This window comes from Denticeps clupeoides, chromosome 10, assembly GCF_900700375.1.
Source record: "Denticeps clupeoides chromosome 10, fDenClu1.1, whole genome shotgun sequence".
Taxonomy (NCBI): domain Eukaryota; kingdom Metazoa; phylum Chordata; class Actinopteri; order Clupeiformes; family Denticipitidae; genus Denticeps; species Denticeps clupeoides.
The window spans coordinates 19856583-19870731 of NC_041716.1; the positions used below are offsets into that span (position 1 = coordinate 19856583).

At 41.0% G+C, this 14149-nt stretch overlaps 2 protein-coding genes across 5 annotated transcripts; both read left to right on the forward strand.

The window, feature by feature from the left end:
• Positions 1-90: 90 nt before the first annotated feature.
• cav4b (caveolin 4b) lies at positions 91-3363 on the forward strand. Of its 2 annotated transcripts, none has more exons than XM_028992484.1 (4): positions 91-493; positions 972-1155; positions 1241-1428; positions 2873-3363. In XM_028992484.1, exons 2-4 carry the CDS (start codon positions 979-981, stop codon positions 3021-3023), a joined length of 516 nt encoding a protein of 171 aa, XP_028848317.1. In that variant the 5' UTR covers positions 91-493; positions 972-978; the 3' UTR covers positions 3024-3363. The 2 variants fall into 2 exon arrangements, with proteins under 2 accessions (XP_028848317.1, XP_028848318.1); XM_028992485.1 differs by having other exon boundaries at positions 1061-1155.
• Positions 3364-4487: 1124 nt separating this feature from the next.
• Positions 4488-13912, forward strand: ikbkg (inhibitor of nuclear factor kappa B kinase regulatory subunit gamma). Of its 3 annotated transcripts, none has more exons than XM_028992479.1 (16): positions 4488-4748; positions 5434-5621; positions 5704-5972; positions 6066-6131; positions 6990-7082; positions 8491-8679; positions 9746-9798; positions 9964-10029; positions 10212-10314; positions 10399-10514; positions 10666-10818; positions 11143-11233; positions 11313-11456; positions 12725-12861; positions 12997-13061; positions 13234-13912. In XM_028992479.1, exons 2-16 carry the CDS (start codon positions 5438-5440, stop codon positions 13374-13376), a joined length of 1872 nt encoding a protein of 623 aa, XP_028848312.1. In that variant the 5' UTR covers positions 4488-4748; positions 5434-5437; the 3' UTR covers positions 13377-13912. The 3 variants fall into 3 exon arrangements, with proteins under 3 accessions (XP_028848312.1, XP_028848313.1, XP_028848314.1); XM_028992480.1 differs by having other exon boundaries at positions 9982-10029; positions 13234-13911; XM_028992481.1 differs by lacking the exon at positions 6990-7082 and having other exon boundaries at positions 13234-13911.
• Positions 13913-14149: the final 237 nt, after the last annotated feature.

Here is a 14149-nt window from a genome sequence, read left to right on the forward strand (position 1 = left end):
CAGTGCCTGAAAGGTTTTGCGATTTACCAGTGAGATGGTGGTTTCTGATCAGAATGCACCATTGGATCTGACATAGTTAAAATGTCTTTCTGAAGTAACATTTTGTCTGTAAGAAATGGGCCGCTTTTGTGGTCATGATGGACTGTCTGTCTCTGAGATGGTGAATCGTGTAATCTGATCACCCCCCCACCACCATTCCATCCCAAAATATCCCCCCTACTCACCACTCCAATAATACACAAGGCAGACATGCATGCACCCAGCATAGGCTGACATTAGTGGGGAAGGGGTACTGAGACTCTAATCCATGCCTTAACACAGATGCACGCTGATACTGAGAGACAAACACAAAATCTAACTTTGTTTCTGTACACATCCCGCAGACTTCAGCAGAAGGAGGAAGGATTAATGAAATAAAACAATTAGCCAGTCTTAGCCAGTCTTAGCCAGTCTCTGCATTTTCCTGTCTTTTGGCTTTGTTTTACTTCATAAGGTAAGTGGGAAAGTGTGCAATGAGAGTTGTGCAGCTGTTCATAAATGTACATAGAAAAGAAATGTATGAATTCGTTTTTTTTATAGATTTTAGATTATTAAGGCAAATACATATGGCTCCATACAGCATGTAATTAACATATATTAACATAATTGTCACAGTTTAGGTGATTATTAACATATTGTGTGTTTGAATATAACAGATCCACATTCACAACACATTTTGCCAAACAGTCTGTCCCTGACTGGCTTTCAGCATGTCAACTGGAACTGAGTAAATATAGTAACTAGATGCACTTACAGTACCAGGGTGTGTCACGTCTTTTACAACACAGTGGGGCTGAATGTGTCATATACTCAGGTTGTTCCAGGATCCATACATTTAGGCCTTCTGGATTAATAAGAGCATAAATGTATAAATATAAATAATAACTGACACTATAAGTAAGAGTTTATCAGAATATAAATGTGTTGGCCAGGATCATTATGATGTCGGACGAGTACCTAGTGGAATGTAAGTTTGACGATGATGAGGAGCAAGAAAATGTGCATTTTTCTCCATCAAAAGCCACACATAAATCCTCCACGCCTTCTATGGCCTCCCAGCCTTCTTTAATCCACATAGACAACAGAGATCCATATGACATCAACAAGCACCTGAAGGTAAAGTATTTTCAGAATTGTATCCTAGGATCGACATTTAAATGACAAGTCTGAGATGTCTGAGATTAATGCCCTCTGACTTTAGGTGGAGTTCAGTGATGTATTGGCTGAACCTGCTTCCACACACAGCTACGATCGTGTGTGGGTGTACAGTGGCATCGGGTTTGAATCAGCACGAATCTGGAGCTACCGCTGCCTCACTGTGCTGTGCGCCATCCCAGTCTCCCTCCTGTCTGGATGCCTCTTTGCTCTGCTTGCCTGTCTGCACATATGGTACAGTCCTGTCATCTTAAACCCATATGAATGTATAATTGCAACAGGTGCTGCTGCAGTATTATGATCCAACTGAGTATTTCAAATCTTCTCAAGCAAGAATAAGCGTCTCATAAAATTTTGAAGCAGTGAGTAGCACAATGGTTAACAAACAGGTTGAAACATGCATTCACAGATTCAAACATCACTTACTGACATTGTCTACCCAAAGAACAGACTTGTGGCCCCCTTTCCAAATGCATTATTTCACCTTAGCTCAATTTCATTTTACTTCCTCCTCCATTAAGGACTTCTTTAGTGTATGACATCACCTTAAATGTAAAAGGTAATAGGAAAATGGATATTACATTTCTGCATTCATCTGATTGACTATGACATGGTTTAGCAGATTGGTAGTTGACATGGCATTTAACATTAGTGAAAGTGATTGTCATTGTGAAACAGCACAGATCGGAATGTGTCCTCTGCTTTTATCCCTTTTATCCCATCTTCCCACCCATGAAAGTTGCCTGTGGAGCAGTGTGTGGGGACAGTGCTTTTGCTCAGTGGCACCTTGGTGGTTCAGGGACTCGAACCAGTAACTTTCTGGTTACGGGTCCACTTCCTTACTGACTAGGCCACCATTGCCCCATTCCTTTAAGACATATTATATTGTGTCTTTCTAATCACACATTGCATTATGATGTCGGCGTTCGGATGGTGTGGCCATTAGCCCTTCGTACGGTTAATGAGTAGCTCCTTGGAGTTGCTTCCTGTAATTAGTGATTGGTATGAATTAAATGAGCCTTCCCCTAGAATTTGTTGTTCCCCTTCTCCTCTTTCAGTTGCCAGTTTGGTTTCAGGGGAACCTCTTTAGTTCCCCAGCAACCCTATCACTTCTTCTTTCAGATCATCCGCTGTCTGTAGAGCATATATGCAGCCGCCTTTATTTATATGTTTATGGACAACGTTTGGAAGCCTCAGAGGGGGTGGACTTGTCTGCATAGTCATTTAATTATTCCCTACTTGTATGCTACCCCATGGCTATGTCACAGCTCCCTCATCATTAGCAAACAATTAATGGGTAGGGTCATTGTTGGATCTCTCTTACTGTCTTTGATGTGCTGTATAGCTCCAAGTAAATTCCGAATGCTGATCTGACACAGCTTTTTGGATGTGTTTATGCTGTAATTTGGTTTTCAACAGTGGCCCTCAATGATGTATAGAGAGAGTTACTAATTTAACATAAACAGGAAACCATGTTCCTCATGTACGAATACCTAAAGGAATGTAGTAAAATAATTTGCTAGATATAATGAAATTAAACATTCAACATTAATGGAAAAATAAACTTCATCAACAAAATGAAATGTACAATTCCAACATGCTTTAGAAAGCATGGCGGTTTCTTTACGTATTGTCTGTTTGCTATAATGGGTTGTTATATTTCTTTTTCTTTTATCAGGTGTGTGATGCCCTGCATCCAGGTGTGTCACACCTGCCTACCCTGCGTGCGTTCGCTCTGGCTGAGTCTGGTCAATATTTTCATTACACCATTCTGCGAGTCCTGTGCTCGCTGCTGCAATGGCATTTTTATCTTGCTCTCCAAAGACTGATGGAACTGGATGGGAAAATTCCACAGAGGCATTTTTTATAAAACCTTGCTTTTTACAAATCTTTACCGTGCTCAGGTCTCTAGCCTCGTTATGAATGTGTCAAGAGTCAAGTCAAGAGAATGAAGCTGTTCATTACCAAATCTGACATTGTATTCCTACCAAAATACATTTAGAATGTAAGTTTTATGCAGACTAAATCAACTGTAATAATTTTGTCAAAGGTACAGTACAGGCCAAAAGTTTGGACACGCCTTCTCATTCAATGTGTTTTCTTTATTTTCATGACCAAGAGTGTGCAAAGCAGTAATCAGAGCAAAGGGTGGCTATTTTGAAGAAACTAGAATATAAAACATGTTTTCAGTTATTTTCCCTTTTTTGTTAAGTACATAACTCCACATATGTTCATTCATAGTTTTGATGCCTTCAGTGAGAATCTACCAACGTAAATAGCCATGAAAATAAAGAAAGCACATAGAATGAGAAGGTGTGTCCAAACTTTTGGCCTGTATTGTATTTTAGATATGTTGGATGAAAGATGGTTAACATCGGTTATGTGGAACAGTCTGAGAAATGTTCTTTTCTATGTCATTTCTTACTATAGTAATAGTAATTCAGTTTCTAATATCCTGTACATTAAACACATCACTGTTCCACTTATCTTTAGTCTATCAGTACATTTTCATGGTGTGCATGACAAATTTTGTACACAATAAAAAAATATTTTTTACCTAGGCAATTTGCATGCCTTTTATGTGTGTGGTGTATTACTAGTATATAATACATGCATACAGCACATATATGAACAGAGAGTCTTGTTTTGGATGTGTCAAAATGGGAAACACAAAAGATCTAGGACATAACTCTACAATTGTAACAGGTAAGGCTAGACACTCTCAGATGGGAGAGGCTGCCTTAAACAATCACTATCGTCCTCCGTACACAAGCGAGGTGATTCAAGTGGGTGGAGCTTGTGGAGACCCCCCTGTATTCAGGGGACGCTGATCGGGGTTGTTGATATGCAGTGACAGGGCTGGTAAAATACATTGAGCAGATAAAGTATTTGTAAACTGAAATCTTCAGGTGAATGAGTAATTGTTTATTTCTAAATACATGTTAGTTAGTTAGTTAGTTAGTTAGTTAGCTATGCCATGAATGTCAGGATGCTACATATACAACGGAATTGTAGGGGATACTTAACAGTGCAAACAGACAGATTGTGGCAGTGCAGACAATACAGGTGGTCATCAGTGGCCGCACTACGCTATCATTGTGTCTTGGAGCAAGGAACTTACACTGTGTTTCTCCAGGAGGACTGTCCCTGTCACTACTGAGTCTAAGTCGTCCTGTGAGGGCGTCTGATAAATGCCATTAATGTAAATAGAACTTTATTTCCCAGTATTCCGTGCGCCCATTGAACTTCATTTCCCATCACGCCCTTGTACAAAGTTCGTCATTTGATGTGAGTGCGGAAGTGCAAGGGGGAATTCCTAGCCTTGTCAACTTCTGTCGGCTTTAGGAGGACAGGCGGTAACAAAGTCGAATTACCGCCTTAGAATTTAACACTTTTACTACTGGATTTTTCTTTGTAAGTACGAAGACTGACAGTGACATGACTGTTGCACAGTGAGATCGGCAAGACCGGGTTAAAGGCAAAACAACTGGCTGGCGCTGTTTCTCGGCTTCTACAACTCCACCGTGCTAGCTGGCTAGCGCACTAGCTGAAAGGTACATAACAAACAGGTTCCACGAGCTCATATCTAATTGACCTCGTTTGCCCGGAGTTATTGTTTCTTTTGGGTGTTTTGCGCTGTCTTGTGATGTTTCACCTGGGCACGAGCAGCACTGCTAGCTAACTAAGTTAAACAACCAGTTAGCGAGTTGGCCAGCTAGCTCACTAACAGTAATCCTCATTATTGCTAACGTTTCGTGAATACATTGGTTGCGTAATTAAAATGTTTTTCTTTACGTTCCTGGCTGTCTTATTCACGTCTTGTTTTTTTTTTTTGCGAGGTATCATTGTTATGTACGATCAATTTGCACTTGTGCTTTAGCATGTAGCTTATCTTATGATAACAGCAGCAATAATAGTAATTATAATGCTAGTATATTCACACAACACATAGCAACTCTGAACGGTGAGCTGATTCGTTTAGTAAAAGTATTAAGAGGATTATTATTATTATAACAATTTGATGGAGATGGTTTTAGAAACCATTTGGAAAGAAGTACTGTGTGTGTACTTCAATGTGTAACCATGTTTATTTTCTATGTTTAAATCCTGAGTGGTGAAAGTTCTTCTTTTCTGTAATACATCCATCCTAACCTGTCAGTGTACATTCACATGGACTGCGTGAATGGTGGGATGAACATGGCTCTGTACCGGGACTAACATTTAGCCTCACCGCCTCAGGCTAATGGTTCAGCCTCAGCCCCAGGCGGAGAGTGCGCTGCAGTGGGAAATGACAGGGGAGGATGCCATGGGAGCTGGTGGTCAGGGATCACTGGGTGCCACCTCCCATGGGTCACTCAGAGTTCCACCTGAACTGGCCAGCAATGAAGTGGTGCATCGGCTTCTGGTTGATAACCACCAGCTTCGAGGTAGATTCATCAGTGCAATCCACATAGCATTGTATTATTTCTGTTTTTGTTTGGGTTCATAAAAGAGTCATTCACTCTTTAGAGGCACTAAGGCGGAGCAATGATGCTTTGAGAGAACGGTGTGAGGAGATGATTGGATGGCAGCGGAAGTCCAGGGAAGAAAGGGATTTCCTCAGCTGTCGGTTCCGTGAAGCAAGATCTCTGGTGGAGCGGCTGGCCCAGGAGAACCAGAGTTTGCTTAGCAGGCTGAGTCAGAATAAGAACACTTGTGCAGAAACTGAAAGTCAGCTTTCCCCCCAAGAGCTGAAGTCCTCTTGTTCAGAGGGAAATGGTCTCCAGCATTCTCCACAGGTAAGCAATGCCATCCAGCACGAGCTCCCAGTTATTAAAATGGCTCTCACTGAATATAGCAATAGATAGCATATCTCTGTGTCTTTTTTTCAGGACTTGGAAGTGGAGAGAAAAAGGACAGTGGAGACCCATGATGCCCAGACAGTTCCTCCAAGTTTGGTATGTTCTTGTAACATCTGTCTGCCGGTTTAAATTCTCCTTGTGTGCACACAGTACCATGAAAGAGTATTTTGAAACCAATAAAATTTGGTTTGATGATATAATACTTTTTTTCTTTTAAAAAATTTATTTCACATTATGAAAGTTTCTTCACATTAACCTTTTCTTCAGCTGTGACACAAAGTTAATTTATCCATTTTCTTAGCAATTCACCGAATCATTCTCCTAATCTGTCAGTCAGTCATCTCAGTAACATAAACTCAATTTGAGGGCACCCAAAACTGCACATTTACAGTTGATCTTTCACAACAAATCACTGGAATTCACTGACGCTCCTCTGTGTCGCTAGTTGTCATATCTCTCACTGTGTTTTCTATTGTGTACCACCCAACCATTACATTAAAAAAAAAAAAAAGTCATACTGAAGATTTATGATACAATTCAGATTATTCTCTTAAGTTTTAATTTTACGGTTGTCAGCACAGAATTAAATGTTTGAAATAAAAGCCCTTCCATTAAAAATAATTACAATTCTTTCACCTTTAGTTGCTATTATTGATAAGTGAGTATTGAGCAGGGAGGCATCTCCTGGTCTTCATAAACGCAACTGCAATGCATTTTGGGTTTGCAGCTATAGCTGTTTACTAGGTTTTCAGTTGTTAAATTGGCTTGGTCTGTTTTATAGTCAAGGTGGAAAAGGTTTCCATATTAATTGCAAGTGTTGACATTTAATATATCTATAATACAAGCAGTCAGTCCTTCAAACCTACTAAATTTGGGCAATCACCCTTTCACTGCGCTGTATTTATTTTTCCATGTCGATTTTACCTGTATGTTTGACTGCTTGTGTCTGTCCAGGCTGATTCAAGTATGTCTAGCTACGTCAATAGTGTTCCTCACAATTTGGGTGACAGTCCACCCCTCTCTGAGGGTGAGGGTGAGGCCGGTCAGGTGAGCCCCCTCCCCACCCCCGAACAACTTGATCCCTTTCTGCTTTCCCTTTTTAACATGAATCTGTGTTTAACAGCTTTCACTGGGTTTGGCCAGATGGTGGAATATCCTTAGCAGATAAACAATTATGGATAATTTAGCAAGAACAATACATTATATAGTGATTCGGCTAGTTCTTTTACTTCTTTTCAATTATTTTAACCCAAATGCTATATTAAACACTTAAAAGACACAATACATTATTTTTCTCCCATTTAGAATGAAATAAAATGATCTTATTTATTAGTGTTTGAAAAGATTAATTGTTGAAAATCTGGCCCATCCTAGTTTTCACCTGGCACTTACTCTATCTTTTAATACATGTTAGTCAGTGGTTGCCAACTCAGTTCTACTAACCCCCATCAGTACACATTTTCTAGTTTTCTTCCATAACCCTACATAAATGTGCACTGGCTTTAGGGTCATAGAACTAGGGTGGGAACCATTGCCTACTGGCTTGTGATGCTCAACCTGTCTCACTCAGTTCTTCCTGGTGCATGTTGCCTTTTTTTACTAATTCCTAACCTCTGGTATCTCATAGCAGGCATCAGCTGGTGGTAAATGGAACTCATTGTCCACAAGCATATTCTAATTTGTCCCTCAAATCCAACAGCTCCAGTTTCTTATTTCTTCAGTGTTACTGATGGGCATGTCATTTATATATGGATGAGAGCTAACAGCATGCTGAATCTTCAGGGGCAGTGATCTTTGTGGGGCAGTGGTGGGCTAGCGGTTAAGGAAGCGTCCCCGTAATCAGAAGGAATCCTGATCCGCCAAGGTGCCACTGAGGTGCAACTGAGCAAAGCACCGTCCCCACACACTGATCTCTGGGCACCTGTCATGGCTGCCCACTGTTCACTCAGGGTGATGGGTTAAATGCAGAGGACAAATTTCACGGTGTGCACCGTGTGCTGTGCTGCTGTGTATCACACTGGGGTATATGCTAAGGGCAGTGGTTCTCAATGGTTCTCATCACCAAAAGTGCAGGAATACAGTAAAATCACACCCAATTCAATTGCTATATAATAAACCATGGGCACCCGCAATTTTTTTAAAATCTGAGAATCACTGATCTAGGGTGTTAGTAACTGAACTTTATATATTTTATTATTTGTCATTGCCCAGGAAATTAGCAAGAGATAGTCAAGAGATAGCAACCACAACTGTCATCTTTGATTGGCATCTTATCTACCCATTGCAATCACTGTGATCAAATGTCTTGATGTTTCATTTCTCAAAAAAAAAAAAAAACGTTTTGCTTTTAGTAATAGCCTAGAGTCGACCGTGGAATCTCCCTGAGTACCTTTTCTGAAATGACTCAAAATGAATGTGGCCCCTCTTCAAATTTCTACGTTCCCCCACCCCACAGCCCTATGAAGGAGCGAATGGGTTCCTGCAGCTGCTGAAGAACCATAAAGAGAAGCTTGAGGAAGACATGAAGGAGTTGAGGAGGAAGAATAAAGAACTGGAGAAAGAAAATGCAGAGAGCGAGCAAGAGAAGGCAAGACTGCGGCTGACTGTGGAACAGCTGCGCTGCAAACTGACTCAGCTGTCGCAGGTAGCCCTGCCGTTACATGATGCAACATAATTTACCTTTATATTAATATATTGACCATTTGTATAAACACCACTAGTTTGAAATAACTGGGAGCTGTATGTATTGTACAACTGACTTTTAGTGAAGGAGTAGACACACACACATACAGCAGTACCGGTCAGGTTTGCACCCAATTAAACTCTAAGGGAATTTTATTTATCCCTTTAACATTTTATGCTATCCTTTCTTCATTTATATCTAGTTACTCTATATTAATTTACTGTTATCCTTTACTCATTTTACTCCATTACATTCAATTAAGCTACATATAATTATATTTAACCATCTTTCATATATGAGTGTCTCGTTAATTGTATCAGGGTCAGTCTGAACTTATAAAGATTTCAGGAGTGTATCGTTGCTGACAGGCGATGCTGAAGGTCTCTTCTAGGTTCGCCTGAGCTTGTTGACAAACACAAACACGAACACCTTGAAGAAATACCGACGCATAATGAAAGCTCCACTCGCCCTCTGTGCTACAACGGTTTTCTAATATCTTCTGTATAAAATGAACAGACCACCTCTTCCTCTTCAGACAATCCTATACTACCATGCTGACTAGTTTACTTGTACAGAATAAACACATTCTTAACTCTGGTCTAACAAATCAATTGGATATTTCCCAGTAAGAAGAAAACCGTAACATAAACTGAACATTCAATTCAATTAATAAATTATGGTCTATACTTTAGTATAGACCATAAAAAACTATTGAATTACATGTGAGGTTATTTAGTAAAGAAAAAGACCTCTGCTTTCTCGTGGCCTAGCGGTTAAGGAAGTGGCCCCGTAATCAGAAGTGGCCCCGTAATCGAATCCCGATCCGCCAAGGTGACACTGAGGTGCCACTGAGCAAAGCACCGTCCCCACACACTGCTCCCCGGGCGCCTGTCATGGCTGCCCACTGTTCACTCAGTCACTCAGGGTGATGGGATAAATGCAGAGGACGAATTTCACTGTGTGCACCGTGTGCTGTGCTGCTGTGTATCACATGTGACAATCACTTCACTTTATCTGTATTCCACAGAGCGGTGCTGTGATGGAGGAGTCCGTTCAATGTTCTGATGCTTCCTCGGACAGGTACATCTTATTAACTTTGTTGGTTTAGTGTTGGTTAGTGGTTTAGTGGTTAGTTGCTTTAGTGGTTAACTGAATTCTTTTCAAAGTGACACCACATCAAGGTGACAGCATGACCAGCAAACTGGTCGTCCAACACACACACACACAGTCATTTTTAATTTACAGCTGTTTTTCTCCGGCCAGTTCCCGCCTGGGAAGACTGCGAGATGAGCTCCAAGCTACTCAGGAAAGGTGAGAGAAAAGTGTGAGCGGTTTTATGTCTTGGATCACACGGCCTGAAGGTGGATTAGTGTTTGTGTGGCTACCTGTGAATGCATTTCATCAGACATATGAATGGACATCCTAGATTTGTCTACTGCTGAGATTTAGTGTTGTTTTATTGTAACATGAAACACGAGTTCGTTGGTTCACAGGTACAGGGAGCTACAAGAGAAGTTGGATTCTCTTGAGAAGAGTTCCATGCAGAGAGACCGAACTGAAGCCCTGCTGAAGCAGAAGGACAAAGACTGTGCACAGGTGATCAACACAATGCTCTGCATTGAATACGATGCTCTCGGTAGAGACCGCTTGTAACACTGCTGCCTGCATGACTGTATTCAGCTGACTAAGGACAGTGAGGCTCTGAAGGCCCAGGTCACCTCCCTGCTGGGTGAGCTGCACGAGAGACAGAAATGCCTGGAAAGGAGTGAAGCTGAGCGGCAGACATTGGAGGAGAAGTGAGTGTGTGTGAGAGCAGTATTACAGTAAGATACAGTTACCTGGCAACATATGAGATAGGGATGCGTCAGCTATTTTACAGGGTTTTCCATTCAGGTATAGTATGTGTGAATATAGTCTCTGATAACACATTTTTTTAACTCCAAAAAGGCTGTGTGGCAAGACTGAGACCCTCCAGACCCTGGAAAAAAATATGGAGGAGGAGAGAAAGCAGCACAGTGTGACTGTGGATGAACTTTTGTTGAACAAAGGGACCCTGGAGTCAGCCCTGAAGAATGACCGCATGGTCATCACAGAGGAGAGGTAGGGTGGTGCTCTTCAGACCAGTCTGAAGTTACAGAGAATCCTTTAAATACAAGAGGTCAGCAAATTAACAGGTTGCATGTCACTCCTTTCCAGGTATGAAGATTAAACCAAGTCGTGTTGTAGTGCAGTTTTAGTGGGAATAGCCTTGCAGCAATCCTCCCTCTTATGAGACCTCCCTTATGACCAACTGCCCACTGTATATAATGTGTCAGTGATCTGTTGGAGCTGTGTTGTAGTATTTTCAAATCAAAATTTTGATTCTATTAAAAAAATATTTAATCAACTTACTTATTTGTGCCCTTGTGCAACTTCCTCTTCCAGGAGGAAGCTGGCTCAACTCCAGCATGCATACACATGCTTGTTCCAGGATTATGACTCCAGACTGAAAATGGACAGTCAGGCCAAGCAGAGGGTACGCTTGCCTGCTGTAATTATGGTGTGACTGCTCTAGTGGATTTTGGAATTAATGTATATATTTTAATATGTGCTAGTGTGGTGAGGTGGAGGACTTGACCAACAGGCTGGCAGAGGCAGAGAAAGCCCTGGCACTGAAGCAGGAGCTCATTGATAAACTGAAGGAGGAGGTGGAGCAGCAGAGAGGCTCACTGGAGACTGTGCCAGTACTCAATGCTCAGGTAGAAATCAAACACACACGCACTTTCTATTTTAAAGATGTGTACATGCTGTAAATACATCTGCCAAAATGGGATGTGCTCTGAAACCTACTTTTAAAAGGGCCTCAGGGCTTCTTAAATTTTCATAGTTTTGGTAATCTTGTTTTATAACTTTTTTTAAAAATGCTTTATTTCATTCATTCTTAGCTGCAGCCTCTCCGCTCCAGAATGTGACTACACAAGTATGAGAGTTACACTAGCGAACACGCCTCACTGTTAGTCCAAAAGCTGGCTGTGATAACACACATTGTACCATTCCTTCACCATAAAACAATCTATTTTTGCTTCCTTACTAACTCTTTCAAGTCAGAGAGTCAGGAACTAGACGTACATTGAATGAAATTTTAATGAATATTAAATGTATTTTGGTCATTTGAATTATAGTTATACGTTTTGTCAGACTCAGGCTATGAAGCCGGTAATTTATTTAAATATAAGTTTTGTACATATCATCACATCCCTTGGGGTTCTCCATTTACCTGGCACAAAGAAATGCACTGTCACATGTGTCCACAGTTGCTGGGTTAAAGGTCTTAAACACTCAAAAAAATAAAGGAAACTCAAAGTCAATCACACTTCTGTGAAATTAAATTGTCCAGCAACACTGAAAATAAATTTTACATGCGGTTGTGCAAATGGAATAGACAGCAGGTGGAGATTATAGGCAATTAGCAAGATATCCCTAATAAAGGCGTGGTTCTGCAGGTGGTGACCACAGACCACTTTTCAGTTCCTATGCTTTCTGGCTGATGATTTGTTCACTTTTGAATGCTGGCGGGGCTTTTACTCTGGTGGTAGCATGAGACTGAGTCTACAATCCACACAAGTGGCTCAGGTAGTGCAGCTCATCCAGGATGGTACATCAATGTGAGCTGTGGCAAGACTGTTTGCTCTGGGCTCCTCCTAATATAAGACAATGTTAGAGCTCATGTGGCTGGAGTGTATCAGCGAGACAAAGGCACTGATGCTATGGACTGGCCCACCCGTTCCCTAAACTTGAATCCAATTGAGCACATATGGGACTTCATGTCTCGCTCTATTCACCAACGCCATGTTGTACCACAGACCGTCCAGGAGTTGGTGGATGCTTTAGTCCAGGTCTGGGAGGAGATCCCTCAGGAGACCATCCTCCACCTCATAATTTTATTAATAAAATCACTTTTCTGCCAAAACCTACCAACATGTAAGCAACAATATAACATTTATAAATGTACACTTGTTCCTCCCAGGCTGAGATTTACAAAGCTGACTTCCTGGCTGAGCGGGAAGCTCGGGAGAAGCTCAACCAGAAGAAGGAGGAGCTTCAGGAGCAGCTGGAACAAGCTCGGGCTGAGATAGAGAAACTCAAGCAAGCAGAAAAATCTCGGTATGGCAGTAACCTCAGGGTGCTGGTTATATTACACTGATTAATTTCTGAATTAGCTTTGGCTTAATTGTAATTATCACTAATAACAAATCAGTCTGGCCATCGGAACTGACCGTGTTGCTCTTTTTGTTACAGAGCCCAAATGGGACAGATGCAACAGAGACACTTGAATAATTTCAGGCATCTTCCTGCTCCTGCTCGTACGTAAACCACCCTTCACACACGCCACACCCATCAGACCCGGTCTTTTAAGTCAGCAGCATTATAGCAGTGTCAATATTGTCCGGTCAGAAGCTGTTACTGCTCTGTTGTGTTCTGTTGGATTTTTTTAACCTTATTTTGTGTTCTCCCGTGGCATGAAAACATTTGCAGAATCACCTATGTACAGCCCAGCACAGCCTTCAACCTCCTTTCGTGACACGTCAGAGATCCCGGACCTGCACTGCCCAAAGTGCCAGTACCTGGCTCCAGATATGGACACTCTTCAGATCCATGTCATGGACTGCATCCAGTGAGGAGAAATGAAAATGAGGCATTGTTGAGACATGGAAATTTTTCTGCACTCAGAGGGAGAAAAGACAATGGTGTGAAAGGAGACTCTGGAACTTCAATGTTGTATTGATAGCTGATTATACAACCAAAAGAAGGTGGTTTGTTGGTTGATATGTTACAGAACACATGACGTTCCATTGAAGCACACTATATATAAAATTGTATGTATTATATGGTGTGTGTGTGTATACTTTGTATATATTCTGCATATATAAAATATACACATGTGATGAAATCAATATATACGTAATTGGAACAAAATGTAGTATTCTGCCTTTGTGACAGCATTGTAATGTACTGCACGTGTGACTGTGCTTCGTATGGCATATGTCTGTGACCATGTTTCTTTATGTGGTGTTTGTCCATCAACCAGGATGTAAGCATTCTTTGAGGATCTATGCCAGTCTATGTGAATATTGTCTATTATGAACCCTATGTGAAAAGAAAGAGTTTATTTAGGCTGTATGGGAGAGAGATATAATAAATATAACAAACCCCAACAGAGTTCAGTGTACAGTGCTCTCCACAGTTAAGGAGCTGAGAGAGTTCAACACTTTGCTGAAATGTAATCAACTTATTAATATAATTAATTTTAAAATGTTGTTATTGTTATGCCTAGAAAAGATTGTGAGCACAATGCGTTTGATGCATGCTTTTATTTTAAATTGCAATATAGCGGTTTAGGGTTAACCAGAGACCTGACACACAATCATCATTCAGTCTCGGTTATCAAGTT

Bases quoted from the DNA above. Each gene is read 5' to 3' on its own strand.
- ikbkg (XM_028992479.1), top strand. From the start codon at position 5,438: ATGGTTCAGCCTCAGCCCCAGGCGGAGAGTGCGCTGCAGTGGGAAATG. The intron at 7,083-8,490 runs GTGAGCCCCCTC...CCCACCCCACAG, and splicing joins GTGAGGGTGAGGCCGGTCAG to CCCTATGAAGGAGCGAATGG. The intron at 10,030-10,211 runs GTGAGAGAAAAG...GTTGGTTCACAG, and splicing joins CTCCAAGCTACTCAGGAAAG to GTACAGGGAGCTACAAGAGA.
- cav4b (XM_028992484.1), top strand. From the start codon at position 979: ATGATGTCGGACGAGTACCTAGTGGAATGTAAGTTTGACGATGATGAG. The intron at 1,156-1,240 runs GTAAAGTATTTT...CTCTGACTTTAG, and splicing joins ACATCAACAAGCACCTGAAG to GTGGAGTTCAGTGATGTATT. The intron at 1,429-2,872 runs GTACAGTCCTGT...TTCTTTTATCAG, and splicing joins CTTGCCTGTCTGCACATATG to GTGTGTGATGCCCTGCATCC.